The sequence below is a fragment of the Sus scrofa genome, chromosome 16 (genome assembly GCF_000003025.6).
Source record: "Sus scrofa isolate TJ Tabasco breed Duroc chromosome 16, Sscrofa11.1, whole genome shotgun sequence".
Classification (NCBI taxonomy): Eukaryota; Metazoa; Chordata; class Mammalia; order Artiodactyla; family Suidae; genus Sus; species Sus scrofa.
Window position 1 is genome coordinate 40,290,369 of NC_010458.4, and position 15,350 is coordinate 40,305,718.

At 37.9% G+C, this 15,350-nt stretch overlaps 1 protein-coding gene across 1 annotated transcript in view; it reads left to right on the forward strand.

The window, feature by feature from the left end:
• The window catches only part of ZSWIM6 (zinc finger SWIM-type containing 6), a 199,881-nt gene extending 184,870 nt beyond the window's left edge, over window positions 1–15,011 (forward strand). The window contains exons 9-14 of the mRNA XM_021076973.1: window positions 498–758; window positions 4,666–4,801; window positions 7,702–7,859; window positions 8,523–8,686; window positions 10,432–10,513; window positions 12,275–15,011. Of these exons, the coding sequence (XP_020932632.1) occupies window positions 498–758; window positions 4,666–4,801; window positions 7,702–7,859; window positions 8,523–8,686; window positions 10,432–10,513; window positions 12,275–13,137 (1,664 nt within the window). The 3' untranslated portion in view covers window positions 13,138–15,011. The remainder of the gene's footprint in view (window positions 1–497; window positions 759–4,665; window positions 4,802–7,701; window positions 7,860–8,522; window positions 8,687–10,431; window positions 10,514–12,274) is intronic.

Here is a 15,350-nt window from a genome sequence, read left to right on the forward strand (position 1 = left end):
TGCTTAAAGGATCATCCTCTTGTGATAACTGATGACTCTTTGATACCAAAAGGACCATGATCTTGGGTTACATATGTTGTGTTCTCTATTGTTTTTATAATAAATGATAATAACATTGTGTTAAAAATACTGAAAAATTTTTTAATGCTGGGCTTTGAAAAACTGGTAACTGTTGCATGCAGTTTTACTCCTGTTTAAAATTTTTTCACTCTTAAGTATTCTTAGTATCTCTTCTTAGATTTACAGTTTTCTTTGGTGATTCATTTTTTAAGGAGAGAAAAATATAATATTTTATCCCCTATAACATACATATTTATTCATGATCAGTTTTTTAAAAGATATTAGAAAACTGTATACTTTAAGAAACATGGTTTTCTGGCCTTCTTGGAATTAAGTTGAGAATTTTAAGAGTATGGGGTAAAATAAATAATTGTAATAACTATCAGGTCAGAGTACCTGCAAAAGCAGTTTCTGAACTCTGATTTCTTTTGTGACAGAGAATATGGGACAGTGCAAGTCTCTGGAATACCAGCATCTACCTGCACACAAATTCCTAGAAGAAGGGGAATCCTATTTAACGCTAGCTGTGGAAGTAGCCCTGATAGGACTGGGACAGCAGCGTATCATGCCTGATGGGCTGTACACCCAGGAGAAGGTTTGCCGAAATGAGGAGCAACTCATTTCCAAGCTTCAGGAAATTGAATTGGATGACACACTGGTGAAAATTTTTCGCAAGCAAGCAGTCTTCCTATTAGAAGGTAGTATGATAAGAACTTTTCCACATGTTTAGTCCATTTTATTTAAGCACTAAACTTTTATGTTGAAAGTACTATTTGAATGCCTTTAATATGGTAGTTATCTTGATTGGTATGGTCGCTGAGTACATTGGCATGTTCCATTTCCCAAAAATAGGATCATTTAATAAAAAAACAGGATCATTTAATTTAAAAAAATCATTTATCATTTGATTTAGGTGGTCATGTAAGATGACCTGTTAGAAATGAGCCCCATTTAAATGCCACAAGCTTTGAAAGGATGTTTTATTTAGCCTGTGTTGTTCCTGAGGTAAATGCAAGTTTGATATTTAGTGAGTTATTGCTGATAGCCATATTCCTCTTTGCTTGATTGGTTAAGTAATAAAATGGAAATTGGTTGGCATCCTCCATGTTATTGGCTGTTACATGACATCTGGATTTTGAATATGTCATTTGCACGTGCTAACAAAGCACCAAAGACAGCACTGATTATTTCAGAGAATTCATTAGGTATAGATTCATCAAGTTAAAAGTTTCATAGAATCATAGCATCACTAAGGCAAAGTCTAGTTTTTTTTATAAGGTCAGGAGCTAAAGGGCCTAACAAATTTTGGCTGGCATTGCTTTGAAAAAAAAATTTTCTTCTTGAAAAAAAATAAGTATAACTAACGTGATAGCCTAATCTTTTACACAGACTTAGGTGATGTCAAATTTTTTAAATTGCTTCTGTCTTTCAAGTGCATTTGTGTTATTACTGTGGAGTTCTCTGTGATATATAGTATCTTATATGTGTTATTTAGGGAAGAGACTTAGAGAAAATAGCATTCCCCAAAGCCCTCTTTTATTTTTCCAGAGCTAAAGATTTATTTGAAAAAATATTTTCATCAAATATGTTATACATTTATGTGTTTTAGAAGTGCATCTTAAATGGAAAATGTTCTCCCGAATAACATGCATAGTTAATTTTGGTAAAAATTCCTAATAATTTTTTGAAGCACTCTCCTGAAGTTTTTTTGATTTTTGTTTTTTTCTTCTAAAGATAAAAGCCTGTCTTGGCAAATTTCAGGTTATCCTGATTCTTTCATTACTGTTTTCATTTCCTCTCATATAATTCCTTTTGCTGTAAGTAGTATCATTAGCCATGAACTTTTTTATGCTGGCTCTCAGTAACTCTTGGTAACTAACTTTTGATTTTCATTATCCTGAAAGAAGAGGATGTGTGCTTTTCAAAGTTGATAGTGTCTGATATCTGTTTATCACTTGCTTTTTTAAAATGTCTCCATGTTCATTACTCATATGAGTATTTTTAAACTTACCTTAGTCTTTAATTAGTCCATACCTTCCCATTAAACATTTTAGTGAGAACTGTGCCCGATAAGGAGTTCCACTGACTCTTCCCAGCCTCCTCTCTCCCACCCTTTCTAGGCTTACAAGGAGTGGGTGGCACAGAACAGGAAGAAGTCCACGGGGAAGCCAGGGGACCATTTCTATAAACTCTGAAAGATAAGCACTTCATGATTGAGATGACTGCACTGGCACACCAAGTTCTTTATGCATTTACTCCTTGTAAATTTTAGGGGCAAATTAGTTAGCAGACTCAGGTATCTGAAATAGCGGAAGCAATAACCCTGTATTGTTGCTGAGTGTCAGTCACTTCAGGCATAATGGATCATTTGGCATATTGGAAAAGCACCTCTGGGGAACTTAGATACCAAATTTCAGTTTTTCATTATCAGTACACTGGAGTTCAAGGATTACACTGATTCTTAATTTACAAATAATTCTGATACCTGACTGAATGTTTTGCTTGTTGGGATGTGTCATTATGTTGGTTATATATCCTGGCTTTTCCTGAAGAGTACAAAAAGAAAACTGGATGGTTTAAGGGAAACACTGAAAGGAAATAGAGGAGAAATGAAGATGGATAATATTCAAGGTTACTATAATTAGACCTTAATAAAACAATAGAGTCAGTGTCTTAGTCTGCTCAGGGTGCCATAAAAAGATACTATAGATTAGGTGGCTTAAACAAAAGAAATTTATTTCCCACAGTTCTGGAGGCCCAGATGCTCAGGTTCAAGATGCTGGCTAATTGAGTTTCTGGTGAGGACCTTCTTCCTGCCTTGTAGATGGCCGCCTTCACCCTGTACACTCACAAAGGAGACAGAGGGAGCAGTCTTTCTGATGTCTCTTTTTATAGGACATACTCTGTTGGGCCACATCAGGGCCCTCGTGACCTCATTAACCTTCACTGCCTCCATAAAGGCCCTATTTTCAAATAGTCACATTGGAAGTTAGGGCTTTAACATAGAAATTTGGTGGGAAGGATAAACATTTAGTGTATAATAAATAGTTTGGCCTCATTATATGAATGACAGGTAAAACTGTAATGGTGCTTCAACTTCTGAAGAACATCAGATCACTAAATGTCCTAACAGCAACAACAAAGAAAGATTAATAGATTGGTAAAATTTGAAATATGGGATGGATTTTAGTCTGTCTACATAAAAAAATAAGTTGTTTGTACTTTCAAAGTACTTAAATAAGGAACAAATAAAAAATACTAATTAGAACAATGAAATGCAAAAACAACTTCTATTAAAATGACCTAAAATGTATCATAGTCCTACACATTGCCTGCTTCAGTAACTCTTCTCATCATTTCTTCTGAGCTGCATTTCTTGTATTCTAAACTCTTCACCAGACTGATTTTTCTCACAGAAAACAAATGTATTATGTCCTTTGAGCAGTAGTGTCATGGTTCATAATTCTAGACTTCATGAAACAGATGTTACCCAAAGGTGACATGGAAACTAATTTATTAAACACTTTACAGTAACTAAACCTCAAAGCACCTAAGCGGAAAGTAGTTGAACTAACCACAGTGGTTTCCTTTCAAAATTTATTTTAAAAGTCTATATTGCCCTTCTTAGGGTAACATTCAGAAAGTACACAGGGGAAGTCAGCTCTGCCACCATGGCTGTCTTAAACTACTAAGAAATGGATTTTGACATCTTAAATGTAATTTTGCTTTTAAAATTGGTCTTTGGAAGCACAAATAAAGTCTTTGTATTGAGGTTTGTGGTTTAGAGTCCTCCTCATACCTCCCCAGGAGACAGAGCACACTCTTCTGGAACCTGCTTTATCTGTGCCCCTAAGACTGATTGGGTCTGGAGCAGGTTCCAGAGTTAAGCTGTAGAGTCATCTGTGCATTTGAAAATCTGGATGCTCAGATTATCACACATTGAAAGAGGGTCTTTATTAAATTCAGTCAGGTTTCCTGCTTCAGAAGTTTATTTATTTATTTATGTGCCCTCCCCCCCTTTAAGGGCCGCACTCATGGCATATGGCAGATCCCAGGCTAGGGGTCAAATTAGAGCTACAGCTGCCGGCCTACACCACAGCCACAGCAAGATTGATTGTCCGTTTAGCTGTGGTACAAGGAATTGAGTATTTCTGAAGTGAATTTGGTATTGGATATTATATTCTATTGAATCATTTTTGACTAAGAATCATCTTCATTTCTACTGGGTCATTTAGATTATATTCATAACTAGATTAGTATTGGTTATAACTTTATATCAAAAATTTAAATTAGGGAGTTCTTGTTGTGGCTTAGCAGTAGTGAACCGGACTAGTATCCCTGAGGATGTAGGTTCGATCCCTGGCCTCTCTCAATGGGTTAAGGATGCAGCATTGCCAAGAGCTGTGGTGTAGGTTGCCGATTTGGCTCGGATCCTACATTACTGTGGCTGTGGCGTAGGTCAGGAGCTTGCAGCTCCAATTTGATCCTTAGCCTGAGAATGTCCGAATGCTGCAGGTGTGGCCCTAAAAAGCAAAAAAAAATAAAGTATACACAAAGTCAGTTCCTTTTTTAGGAGTGTAAAAGGTGTATGTTCTCTTCCTACAGCTGGACCGTATAGTGGTTTAGGCGAAATAATCCATCGGGAGAGTGTTCCAATGCACACATTTGCCAAGTATCTCTTCACCTCTCTCCTACCTCATGATGCTGAATTGGCATACAAAATTGCACTGAGAGCAATGCGGTACGTATTTCACAGCCCAGCCGGGCAGGGGCAATCCAAATTCCCCACTGGAAAAAATGGCTGTTAACTGATTTCTTACTCATTCTTGTTTCTTATAGGCAGCAGAAAGCCTAAGGAAACTATTTATTCATGCTTCTTGGGTTGTGATGGTGGTGGTTTGTTGTTTTGTTTGGCTTTCGTTTTAAAGTAAGAATTCTCTCCTCGACCGCTGTCACACTAATACTCATGGTGGTTTCATCCTTCTTTTACATAAGGCTAGAATTTGGGAATAGAGAACAATTTCAGGTCGAGTTTAACCACAGGGCAGCAACAGTTGAAACCTTCTTAAATAATTGTTTTGGAAAAAAAAAATAGATTTTTAAAACAGTGGTAAATAATACATATTTACACTGAATGTAATAAATGAGGAAGTCCTTCACATCCACTTATTTACACGTTCCATCAGTAGTGCAGGAAGGCCATTCAGCACCGAAAAACCTTTGTGCTCAACTGGAGAACGAGAGAAAATGGGAGCTGTATCTAGTATTTGAAGGCATTACTTATATGGGGATCTTCCAGGATCTGCTCTCCTCTGCTCTGTGTCTGTCTCCTCCTTAGTCCTTTTCAGTAATACAGTTAGAATATGTTGTTCTCTGCCTGTTTTCACCGTTTTTAAAGTCAATTCACCAAATGATTATTTTTATCACGAATTTGTTCTAGGTGAATTTTTTTAATGAATTCAGGTTTACATCTTTCAGTCTTATATGTAGCCTTCTAAATTTTAAGGACCTGAAAGGAATATCCACCTTTTTTTAAAATACGAATTTTTTTCCTTTTTTCTGTTTTTTTTTTTTTTTTTTAATTAATACAGTCATTGATAAAGTGCACATTAGACCCTGTTAAGTGCCACCTAAAGACAAACCATGTACATACCTAAAAGCTTGAGGTTCTGGAGAATAGTTTGATTTCACAGAAGCTTTTCATCATACTATGTCTGCAACCAGTGTAGTGGATTCAAAAACAATTCCTTGCTTGTATAAATATAGCTTATCGATCTCAGGAGAACTCTTTTTTACACAGTGATCGAGTGTGTGTGTGTATACCTGTGTGTCATTGTGTATTGAGGCTGACATCCTTTAATATGACTAATTTGACATGCTTTCCTTGGCAACATGGAATCATATTAACCTATAGAGAAACCTTAAAAGTTCTCTCTTGTCTATTTTTAAAATACTAAAAAACAAATAACTAACAAAAGTAAAGGTAACCCATGAAATTACTTAGTATACTTGGTTTGTGTCTTAGAGCGTAAATTTATAAGTTCCTCTTCCCATTTTGGGGAGCTAAAATAGAAGTTGTCAGATAAGACAGATGCTTTACTCAAATCATAAGAATTCTGCTCCTGTGGCAAAGGAAAGGATGCTAATGTTATGATGCCACGAGATGCTTCTGATATGACTACTATAAAGTTTAAGGGTAAAATAGCATAAAGTTTCTCTCTGGTTCTGGCTTTAAGTGAAGGTATCTGTCAGGTGAGGATGTTTGCTTTTCTAACACTCAGAAACTCATTTATGTTTGCCCTTGGTTACTGCCAAGGCAGCTTGTTCATGGGAGATAGTAGCATGGCTCCCCGGAATTGGTTTCCACCTCTTCTCTTCTACCTGCCTCATGCCCCCAGCCAAAAGACTGCTGTGGATGGTAAGTGGCGTGAACTCAGGGCATCTCAAGGCAGCTAGGGGACCAGGAAGGAAAAGAGACAGCTTACTTGCTTCTTAGTCTTTCTAGACCATGAAGTGTGCTGAGGGAAGGGCGTTTTCATAATCATTTTCTTATCTTTCCAGGGAAGTTGATTAGTCTCCTCTACAGCAGCTCTGGAAGGATCTGCCTGTGAAAACAAGGACATTCTGGGTTTTTTAAAGAGCTAATAACTAACAACCCCACTAAAATTCTTCTTACTTGATTGCCACCATCTACTGCTAACATCTCTTTATCCCTAGATAAAAGAAAAAGGGACTGAGGCATTTAGCTTACCAGAGCAACAATTGCTCTTGGATGGGGCCCCAAGCCCCAAATCACACCCTGAGCCTGCTAATTTCCCCTGGTCCCCAGCTCTTATTTTGTAGTCCCAACACTGGTGTACTTAAGTGAAAGTCAAATGCTTTGATGATTGTAAAGGAATTAATTGCAGTTGTAGCTACTCGACTAATCTCTTTGGTGTTTAGATTTGGAAGAGACCGCTAAGCCTGTGCTTTCTTTCAATAATTGTTCTTTGTTTGTCAACATATTCTTAAAAATAGATTGAAATAAGAAATCATGCTGAATTTATGTGATACTGTCAAGGGACAGATACTGGGATTATTTGCATTCATCCTCTCTGGTATGATTGATAGAACATATTCTGACTACAACTTTCTGAAGTAATACGGAACAACTTCTACAGAAAGTATGAATATATGGAAAAGAAGTAATTTTTATTTTACTTCCCCTTTTATTTTGCTTTAATAAGCTTATTTGTCTCAGCTGTCTACTGATCTCTGTTGTAACCTCAGTCTTAAATATCCACTTCAGTATCAGTTTTTTGATTTTTATTTTTAATGAGTGATAAGATTGAGAACTTTGACAGTAGGTAAAAATTAAGACCTGTGTTTCAAACCTCTCCATCATTACATTTCTTAATTTCCTTGAATATTGCCATTTTCTGAATGATGCTAACAAAAGGAAATATCCTTGGTTTGAGTAATGAGCAATTAATGAGGTAACTTTAGCTCCAGAAAGCAGAGTGTAGATGTCCCAGCACTTCTTTCACCGTGACCTGAACAGTCTCTTCTAGAAACTACCCACTCCTCTGGCCTCTGGCCAGTCCCTGTGGCCAAGGTGATGGACACGTGCTAAGAGCCACTTGCCTTGTCTTGTCATTACAGGTTGCTAGTATTGGAATCTACTGCTCCAACAGGAGACCTCACCCGCCCCCACCACATTGCGTCAGTTGTTCCCAACCGATACCCTCGTTGGTTCACTCTAAGCCACATTGAATCCCAGCAGTGTGAGCTGGCGTCCACCATGCTAACTGCAGCCAAAGGTACTGAGTTGTCCTGAGAATTCATGATTATTTTGTTTGCCTTTTTTTCTTTAAAGGGTCATGTTTTCTATCAAATTTTCTATAGTAGTGCAAATGTTGTAAGGATCTTTTTCTTTAGATGTTAGCTTATGAGGTAAAACAAGTGCCACTCATTTGAGCTGGCATTTTCCTCATTTAACTGTATCATTAAACTTGCTGCTGGCAGAGTTTTAGTTACCATGCCATGTAAATGGTGGATGAGCTTCAGAAGCAAATTAAAAAGATGGGTTAAATTTTTTTTCTCCCTGGAATATTCACCAGAAATACATAAGTAGGAACCAAGAGCTTTTTGCTGTCTGTCTCATGCTGGTTCTGATTCACATGTGCTTTTAGTCATTGAGCATATGTCTCAGTGTATCTTTTTTTGTGAAGCCAAGATTCACAGGCATTCATAACCTTAGGACACTTAGTTGTAACATCTGTGCCATATGTGAACATTTCATGTAAATTAACTTGTGCTCTATGTTTTGTTCCCTTTTTTTTAATTCCCTGTGTGTGCATGTACGGGGGTGTGTTTGTGTGTGTGTGTGTGTGTGTGTGTGGTTATGTGTGTGAGTTTTTTTTTTTTGTTCATTTTGATTTGCCTTGCTTTGCTTTGATTTGGTTTCCCCTTGTTCATTGCAGGCGATGTTCGGAGGCTGGAAACAGTATTAGAATCCATCCAGAAAAACATTCACTCCTCATCCCACATCTTCAAGCTTGCCCAAGATGCATTTAAAATAGCAACTCTCATGGACAGTTTGCCAGACATCACACTTTTGAAAGTGTCTCTGGAGCTGGGCCTGCAGGTATATGACTGGTGGTCTTTCCTGGGGCACCAGGACTGCTAAATAAAGGCACCATCCTAGGGTTGTTGCTGATTGTTTGAATTCTTTCAGTGCTGGTACATGACTCTTTGGTGCACAGATCTGTTAGACTTCAGGAGAGCACCGTATTTCCCAGCTGTGGTCATTCCCAGCTGAACCAGCCTGCTGCCTGATGTGCAGGACTGTACATTTACAAGCCCAACTTGTGTCTTCAATAAAAAATCATCTTCTGCATTAGAGCCTTAACATCACTGTTTCTCCTTTAATGATTAAAGAAGAATGTTTACTAGCAAGAGATATAAATCAAGTCCTCATATATAATAAAGGTTCATTTGTTAGGGTTAAATTTTTAGGAGTAGTATGGATTTTTATTGATGTTTGCATTTTCATAACAGAAGGACAATTCCAGCTCCCTTTTTTCTAACCCTGAGAAAATTAGGTAAAGGAAGACGGATTGGGCCAGGGTCCAGTTTCAGCAAGCCTGTTTAGACAAGTTACCAGGACATTTTGAGTTAATCATGCAGATAGATATTTGTTGCCTTATAATGTCTGAAAACATTACTGTATGAGGCATAAACTGAGAAGTTTGTATTTCTACTTTTCTCAGGGAATCTCTATTATCATTTGTAATCACCCCCTACAAAAGAAAGCAGGGAAAGCAATTGTCATCTTCTAATTTCCTAAAGTATGAGGACTAGAATGCCCTGGATGATTAATATGATTTTCTAGTTATGGATTCTCCTTACAGTGGTTAATAAAGAATTAGATAATAAGAATATGCACTTCCCATATATACTACTGTACAATAGAAGGATGGGAGACTGCATTTAAGCTATATGATGACTATTTTATTTTTTAATTTCTTTTTTCTATCCAGGGTATGCAGAAGTTCCTGGGCCAGGGGTCAAACCCAATCCATAGCAGTGACAATACCAAATCCTTAATCACAAGGCCACCAGGGAATGCCTATTCAATGACATTTTAGAAGTTTCTTTGAAAAAAGAAATTCTTATTATTTGGCTTATTTTTGTTATCATTTGCCTCTGAAAGAGGCATTAACATGAGTTTTTTGGTTATTTGGAATTTTGGCAAATTTCTTTGATAAATTTTGGGTTACTGAGAGATTACACCCTGCCTCATTCTTCCTAGAACCTGGGAAGAACTCCCACAGGGCTTTACAAGGCTTTAGGGGTATTTCATCCCTAGATGTTCTGAATCTTTAAAAATGAGAGAAGCAGGAAGAGATGGCTAATTTTATCTTGGAATCTCTTATTAGAAAATGAAAAACAAAATCAGTTTATTAATGATGCCAGAAGTGATTTCCTGCCATAGACCTGCAGTTATCTCTTAATTGCCAGGGAAAAAAACAACCAGAGATTGAAGGAATGACTAAAACAATTTTTTTTTTTTTTTTAAACTTCTTTGCCAGCTCAGGGTTCTAGGTCAGAACCATGGAATGTTAAAGCTGGGGAGGAGAAGAAGGCATGGACTGTGTTTAATGGGCCCTCTGGTCAGTTGACCCACTAGGACTTCCTGCCTCCCAGGCTGGTGCATGGCCAGCAAGGGGAGCCGTGGACAGATCCAAATTCATATGCAGAGCTTTGCTCCAGATCACCTTCCTGGTCATAGGGAGTATGCTTAGTAATTTATACCTGGAATGAATTGTTTTATTTTCCCATTGACTCAGGATAATCTTCCACCCAAATTTTGTCATCCTGTCTTTATAGGTTATGCGAATGACACTGTCAACCTTAAACTGGCGACGGCGGGAGATGGTGAGGTGGCTGGTAACGTGTGCTACTGAAGTGGGTAGGTAAAATCTGACGAGAAGCTTGACCAGGTGTCTTGTGGTCAGATTTAATTTGCCATTTCCAGATACATACAAGAACATTTTCACTCTTTTTTTACCTTGACTTCTCCAGTGCTCCTGCCCCTTCTAATAATCTACAGGCTCTCCCTTCCCCCAACCCCAAACTCCAACCTTCAATTATAAACATTTGCATTGTTACTTTCACATTTGTGGGACTCCTACTTTTTTTTTTTTTTTTTTTTTTGCCACACCCACAACATGCAGAAGTTCCTGGGCCAGGGCTCAAACTCCTCAAGCCGTAGCAATGACAATGCCAAATCCTTAACCACTAGGCCACCAGGGAACTCCCTCCAACCTCTTAGTTAGAATGGAATAAGTCAGGGAGTAAGCGCTTTGTATTCAATTGTTCTGTCATTCTTAAGGTGTTCTAGTAACTTTTTGTGATAATCAAGTTTACAGTTTTATATTAAACAGTTCCAGAGTGAATCTTTGGTTAGTTGGAAACCATCTTTGAAATTAGCTTGGGACTATGGCTTTAGTGGTTCAGGGCACTTGAATGAAGATGATATAAAGTTATCTAATTGCACTGAGTTTTTTCCCCATCATCTTAAGGGCATTAGTCATGGTATCCAGCAAGAGAAATGACCACTGGGTGTGGTTTATGTGAGCTTTCAGATGTGTGAGAATTTGTAGTACCTGTAAGAAGATCCCCTGGTTGACCATAGGATGCAGTTGGTGAAACCCATCAACCAACTATTTCCCCTCGCCAGCAGTAAATCAGAACTGAAAAAAACCCCATATATTCCCAGCAAGAGTGTGAATGCAAACAAAATGATGGCTGTCTAAAATAAATGTTGGTTAAACTGTTGTCTTCCTATTTGCATCAGAAAAGAGTACACACTCTTGCTGAGAAGACACTGATGATGCCTCGGTGTTTATCTAAAAGACAGGCACAGCAGATACTGTAAAAGCATTTTCCTTGTTACTTTTATTCATCTATAATGGTTTGTTATTTTGGAAAAAGGGAAATTGGTCTAAATATAAAAATGTTTATATTACTAAGGTGATGCTTTAGTAAAGCAACATAATACCAGTTCAAGATCTGCTGCATAACTCCCCTACCCCTGCACAAACACATAGGCCTAATTTCTCTTAGATTTAGTACCTGCTCTTTAAATTGCTCATATTTAGGATTTTCCTATAGCTGAGGCATATTGGGTCTGTGTACTTAAACCATGTCATCCATTTCAAACATCTGGGTCATCTCTACGTCTGCTTCTGTTGACTTTTTTTCTTGATTATAGGTCAAATTTTCTGGCTGCTTTTTGTTTAATCATTTTGTATTGTTTACACTTACACACACACCACATAAAATTTCCCTATTTTGGTCAGGGTGTAGCTTTTGTGACTCAGATTCCGTAGTGGGTAACTGACAGAAGGCCCCAGTGAACTAGAACTCATTAGCAAAAAGCCATTGTCTGAAATGGCAAGCAAGCAGCAGCACAGTGCAAATACCAGCTACCGAGAGGATTAGTTCTTTATTACGGGAAGTTCATGTTCCTTTCAGGCATTTCACTGAATAACAATCTATAATAACCTTATTCTAAAAGGTTGCTCCCAGGCACATTACCTTACAGGATTTTCTGGTCTAGCTCATGTCCTGTGATGGTTAACAATGTAAGCACTGATTACAAAGTAGAAATAAGGCAAGACCTCTGGGCAGCCTCTCGTCAGTAATAGGGCTTCTCTGTTTCTCGCAGGTGTTTATGCCCTGGACAGCATCATGCAGAGCTGGTTTACGCTCTTTACTCCCACTGAAGCCACAAGTATTGTTGCGACCACCGTGATGTCCAACAGCACCATCGTCCGCCTCCACCTGGACTGCCACCAGCAGGAAAAGCTGGCCAGCAGCGCGCGGACACTTGCATTGCAGTGCGCCATGAAGGACCCTCAGAACTGTGCCCTCTCTGCCCTGACCTTGTGTGAAAAGGATCACATAGCTTTTGAGACGGCGTACCAAATTGTTCTCGACGCTGCTACAACCGGCATGAGCTACACCCAGCTCTTTACGATAGCACGGTACATGGAGCACCGCGGGTATCCCATGAGGGCCTACAAGCTGGCCACCCTGGCCATGACCCATCTCAACCTGAGCTACAATCAGGACACACACCCTGCCATTAATGACGTTTTGTGGGCCTGTGCACTTAGCCACTCCCTTGGTAAAAATGAGCTTGCAGCTATAATACCTCTGGTGGTCAAGAGTGTCAAGTGTGCCACGGTACTGTCAGACATTTTGCGCAGATGCACTCTGACCACTCCTGGCATGGTGGGACTTCATGGAAGGAGGAACTCTGGTAAGCTCATGTCACTGGACAAAGCCCCCTTGCGGCAACTCTTGGATGCCACGATCGGGGCCTACATCAACACGACGCACTCACGGCTCACACACATCAGTCCTCGGCACTATAGTGAGTTCATAGAGTTCCTCAGCAAGGCCCGAGAGACCTTCTTAATGGCGCATGATGGACACATTCAGTTTACACAGTTTATCGACAACCTGAAACAAATCTACAAAGGCAAAAAGAAACTGATGATGTTGGTTCGGGAGAGGTTTGGTTGATAGAACTTGTATGAGTGGGGGTGGGGGTGGGGAGGGAGGGACAGTTCGTTTTTACTTGAGCCTGCCTTTGTACCCTTTTTAACTTAAAGAACAGAGCCACACCGGTATTATATGTGTATAGTTATATTGCGTTTGCAGACTAAATTGTCATGTTGTGAAAGTTTGTGTGTTTTTAATTTTTTTCCCTTTTTCTTCCTTTTTTTTCTTTTGTTTTATTATGCTTTTTAATTTTTTTTTCTTTTGGTTTTGTATGAGAGAGAGGTTAAAAGGTTTGGTTTACACTGAGTATATGTTGTCAAGTGGCAAAAGTCCACATAGCTCTCCTGTTTTCTGTATACGTTCACAGCCTCAAAAAAAATAATTGAAATGGCTTTAAAAACCAAACAAAACACCTCCATCCTGTGATAAGTACCTCGAATGGATTCAGCTTTACTCCTTTGTAACTCATCTTTGCATTTTCAGCATATTTAAACAAACCAACAAAATGAAATACTAATAGTTAAAAGGCTGACCCACGTGGCTTTGCAGTGCTGTTCGTCCAGAAGCATGGCACACAATGCTTGTGCATGTGGAAACTTAGCGACTGTCAACATACATTCTCAGGGATTTATCAAAAAAAAAAAATTAAAAAAAGAATGAGAGCATTTATTGTACTGTATATATATTATAGTATATGTCTGAATATTGAAAATATAACATTAACTAATTTATAAAAATATTCTATGTAATGCAAAATACTTGAAGCTGCAGTAGCTTGGTTTTAAACAAAAACAAAAAAACAATGGAGAGAAAACCTATCAGAAGGACTAAAAGTGCGCCTTGCTTCAGGGTTGGCTCAGGCGGTGAACTTCATGCTGGGCATCTATGCAGAGCCACCTTTTGGATTGCATGGTTGGACTGAGATCTATTGGGAGAAATTATATATGTATATATATTTATACAATTTATGTATACATATATATATGTATACACACAGACACAAGACACATACCACCACCACCAACAACCACTACACCACACATGCTTGTAACAGGCACTAGAATAAAGAGGGACAACAAAACACACAGCCAGAGCAGCAAGCCTTAGCATTAAGAATATACAGTATGCCGGAATTTGGGGTTCGTGCCTCCTAGCCTAGGAAACTTAAAAGAAATATCCTTTTGACACAAAACGCAAAATGTTTTCCAAAACAATTGACATATGATACATTACGCCTTTGCAGTGAGCTAATAATAAGCTAACCTTTGTGCACAAATAACATTATATATATTATATATCTATTCTGCATAGGTATTTTGACTTTGTGCAGGACAGAAAGTTGTGTAGGTATGACTGTTCTACTTTTCAGTTTTTCTTTCTTTTTTTTAAATATATTTTATTTTCTCTAGAATTACTCAAAACAAAAGCAGCCTTCTATCTTGCCTTGTCTTAATGCTTTAAAATAACCAAACTGGAGATCTAACTACCAAACTGTTCATTATATTATTAAATACCAACTTTGGTTACAGTATAGTGTCTTTCCTTTAGCTGATGGTTCTGTAACCTTGTGCTTTTTAAAGCAATTTTTATGTTTTGGTGCAAAAGTTGTCCAGTGTCTCTTGTTCCCTTCATTAGAGAACATGCTAGAGGTATGTTTGTAGGTATTTTTGTTTAGAAGAACTATTTCATGTGCTCCATTTTATTTATTATAATAGGTAAAAAGAAAAAAAAAAGGTTGTACTTCATCACTCATGTAAACATGCTCATGAAGTTGAAAGTAATTAAGATTTGATACACTGATATCAATTTATTTATGTAACTAAAATCACTGTTTTATAAACTTGTTAATGATCAACAATTTTTGTTTTGATTAAAATTAGTTTTTTGAAAGTTGATTCTGCCTCCTTTATGATATATCTCTAATTACACTTGAATTTAGTGACTATGGGTGTTACCACATCTCCAAATGTTTATTAATACCATATTCATTCATTCAGTAGATATTCATTTACTGTTTCCTAGGCCCTGGACATAAAATGGTGGATAAAACCAGACACTGAAGCTTACTGTCTGCTTAGTGGAGAAGACAGACATAAATCAGATAATCACAAAGATAAAATATAAGACAGACTAGCCAGTTTTTCTTCACTCTGTGCACTTGGTCATTCCTCCCTAATAAACTATAAGATTCACAGTACTTGATAGTTTAATAAATGCTTAAGTTTATGAGAGGT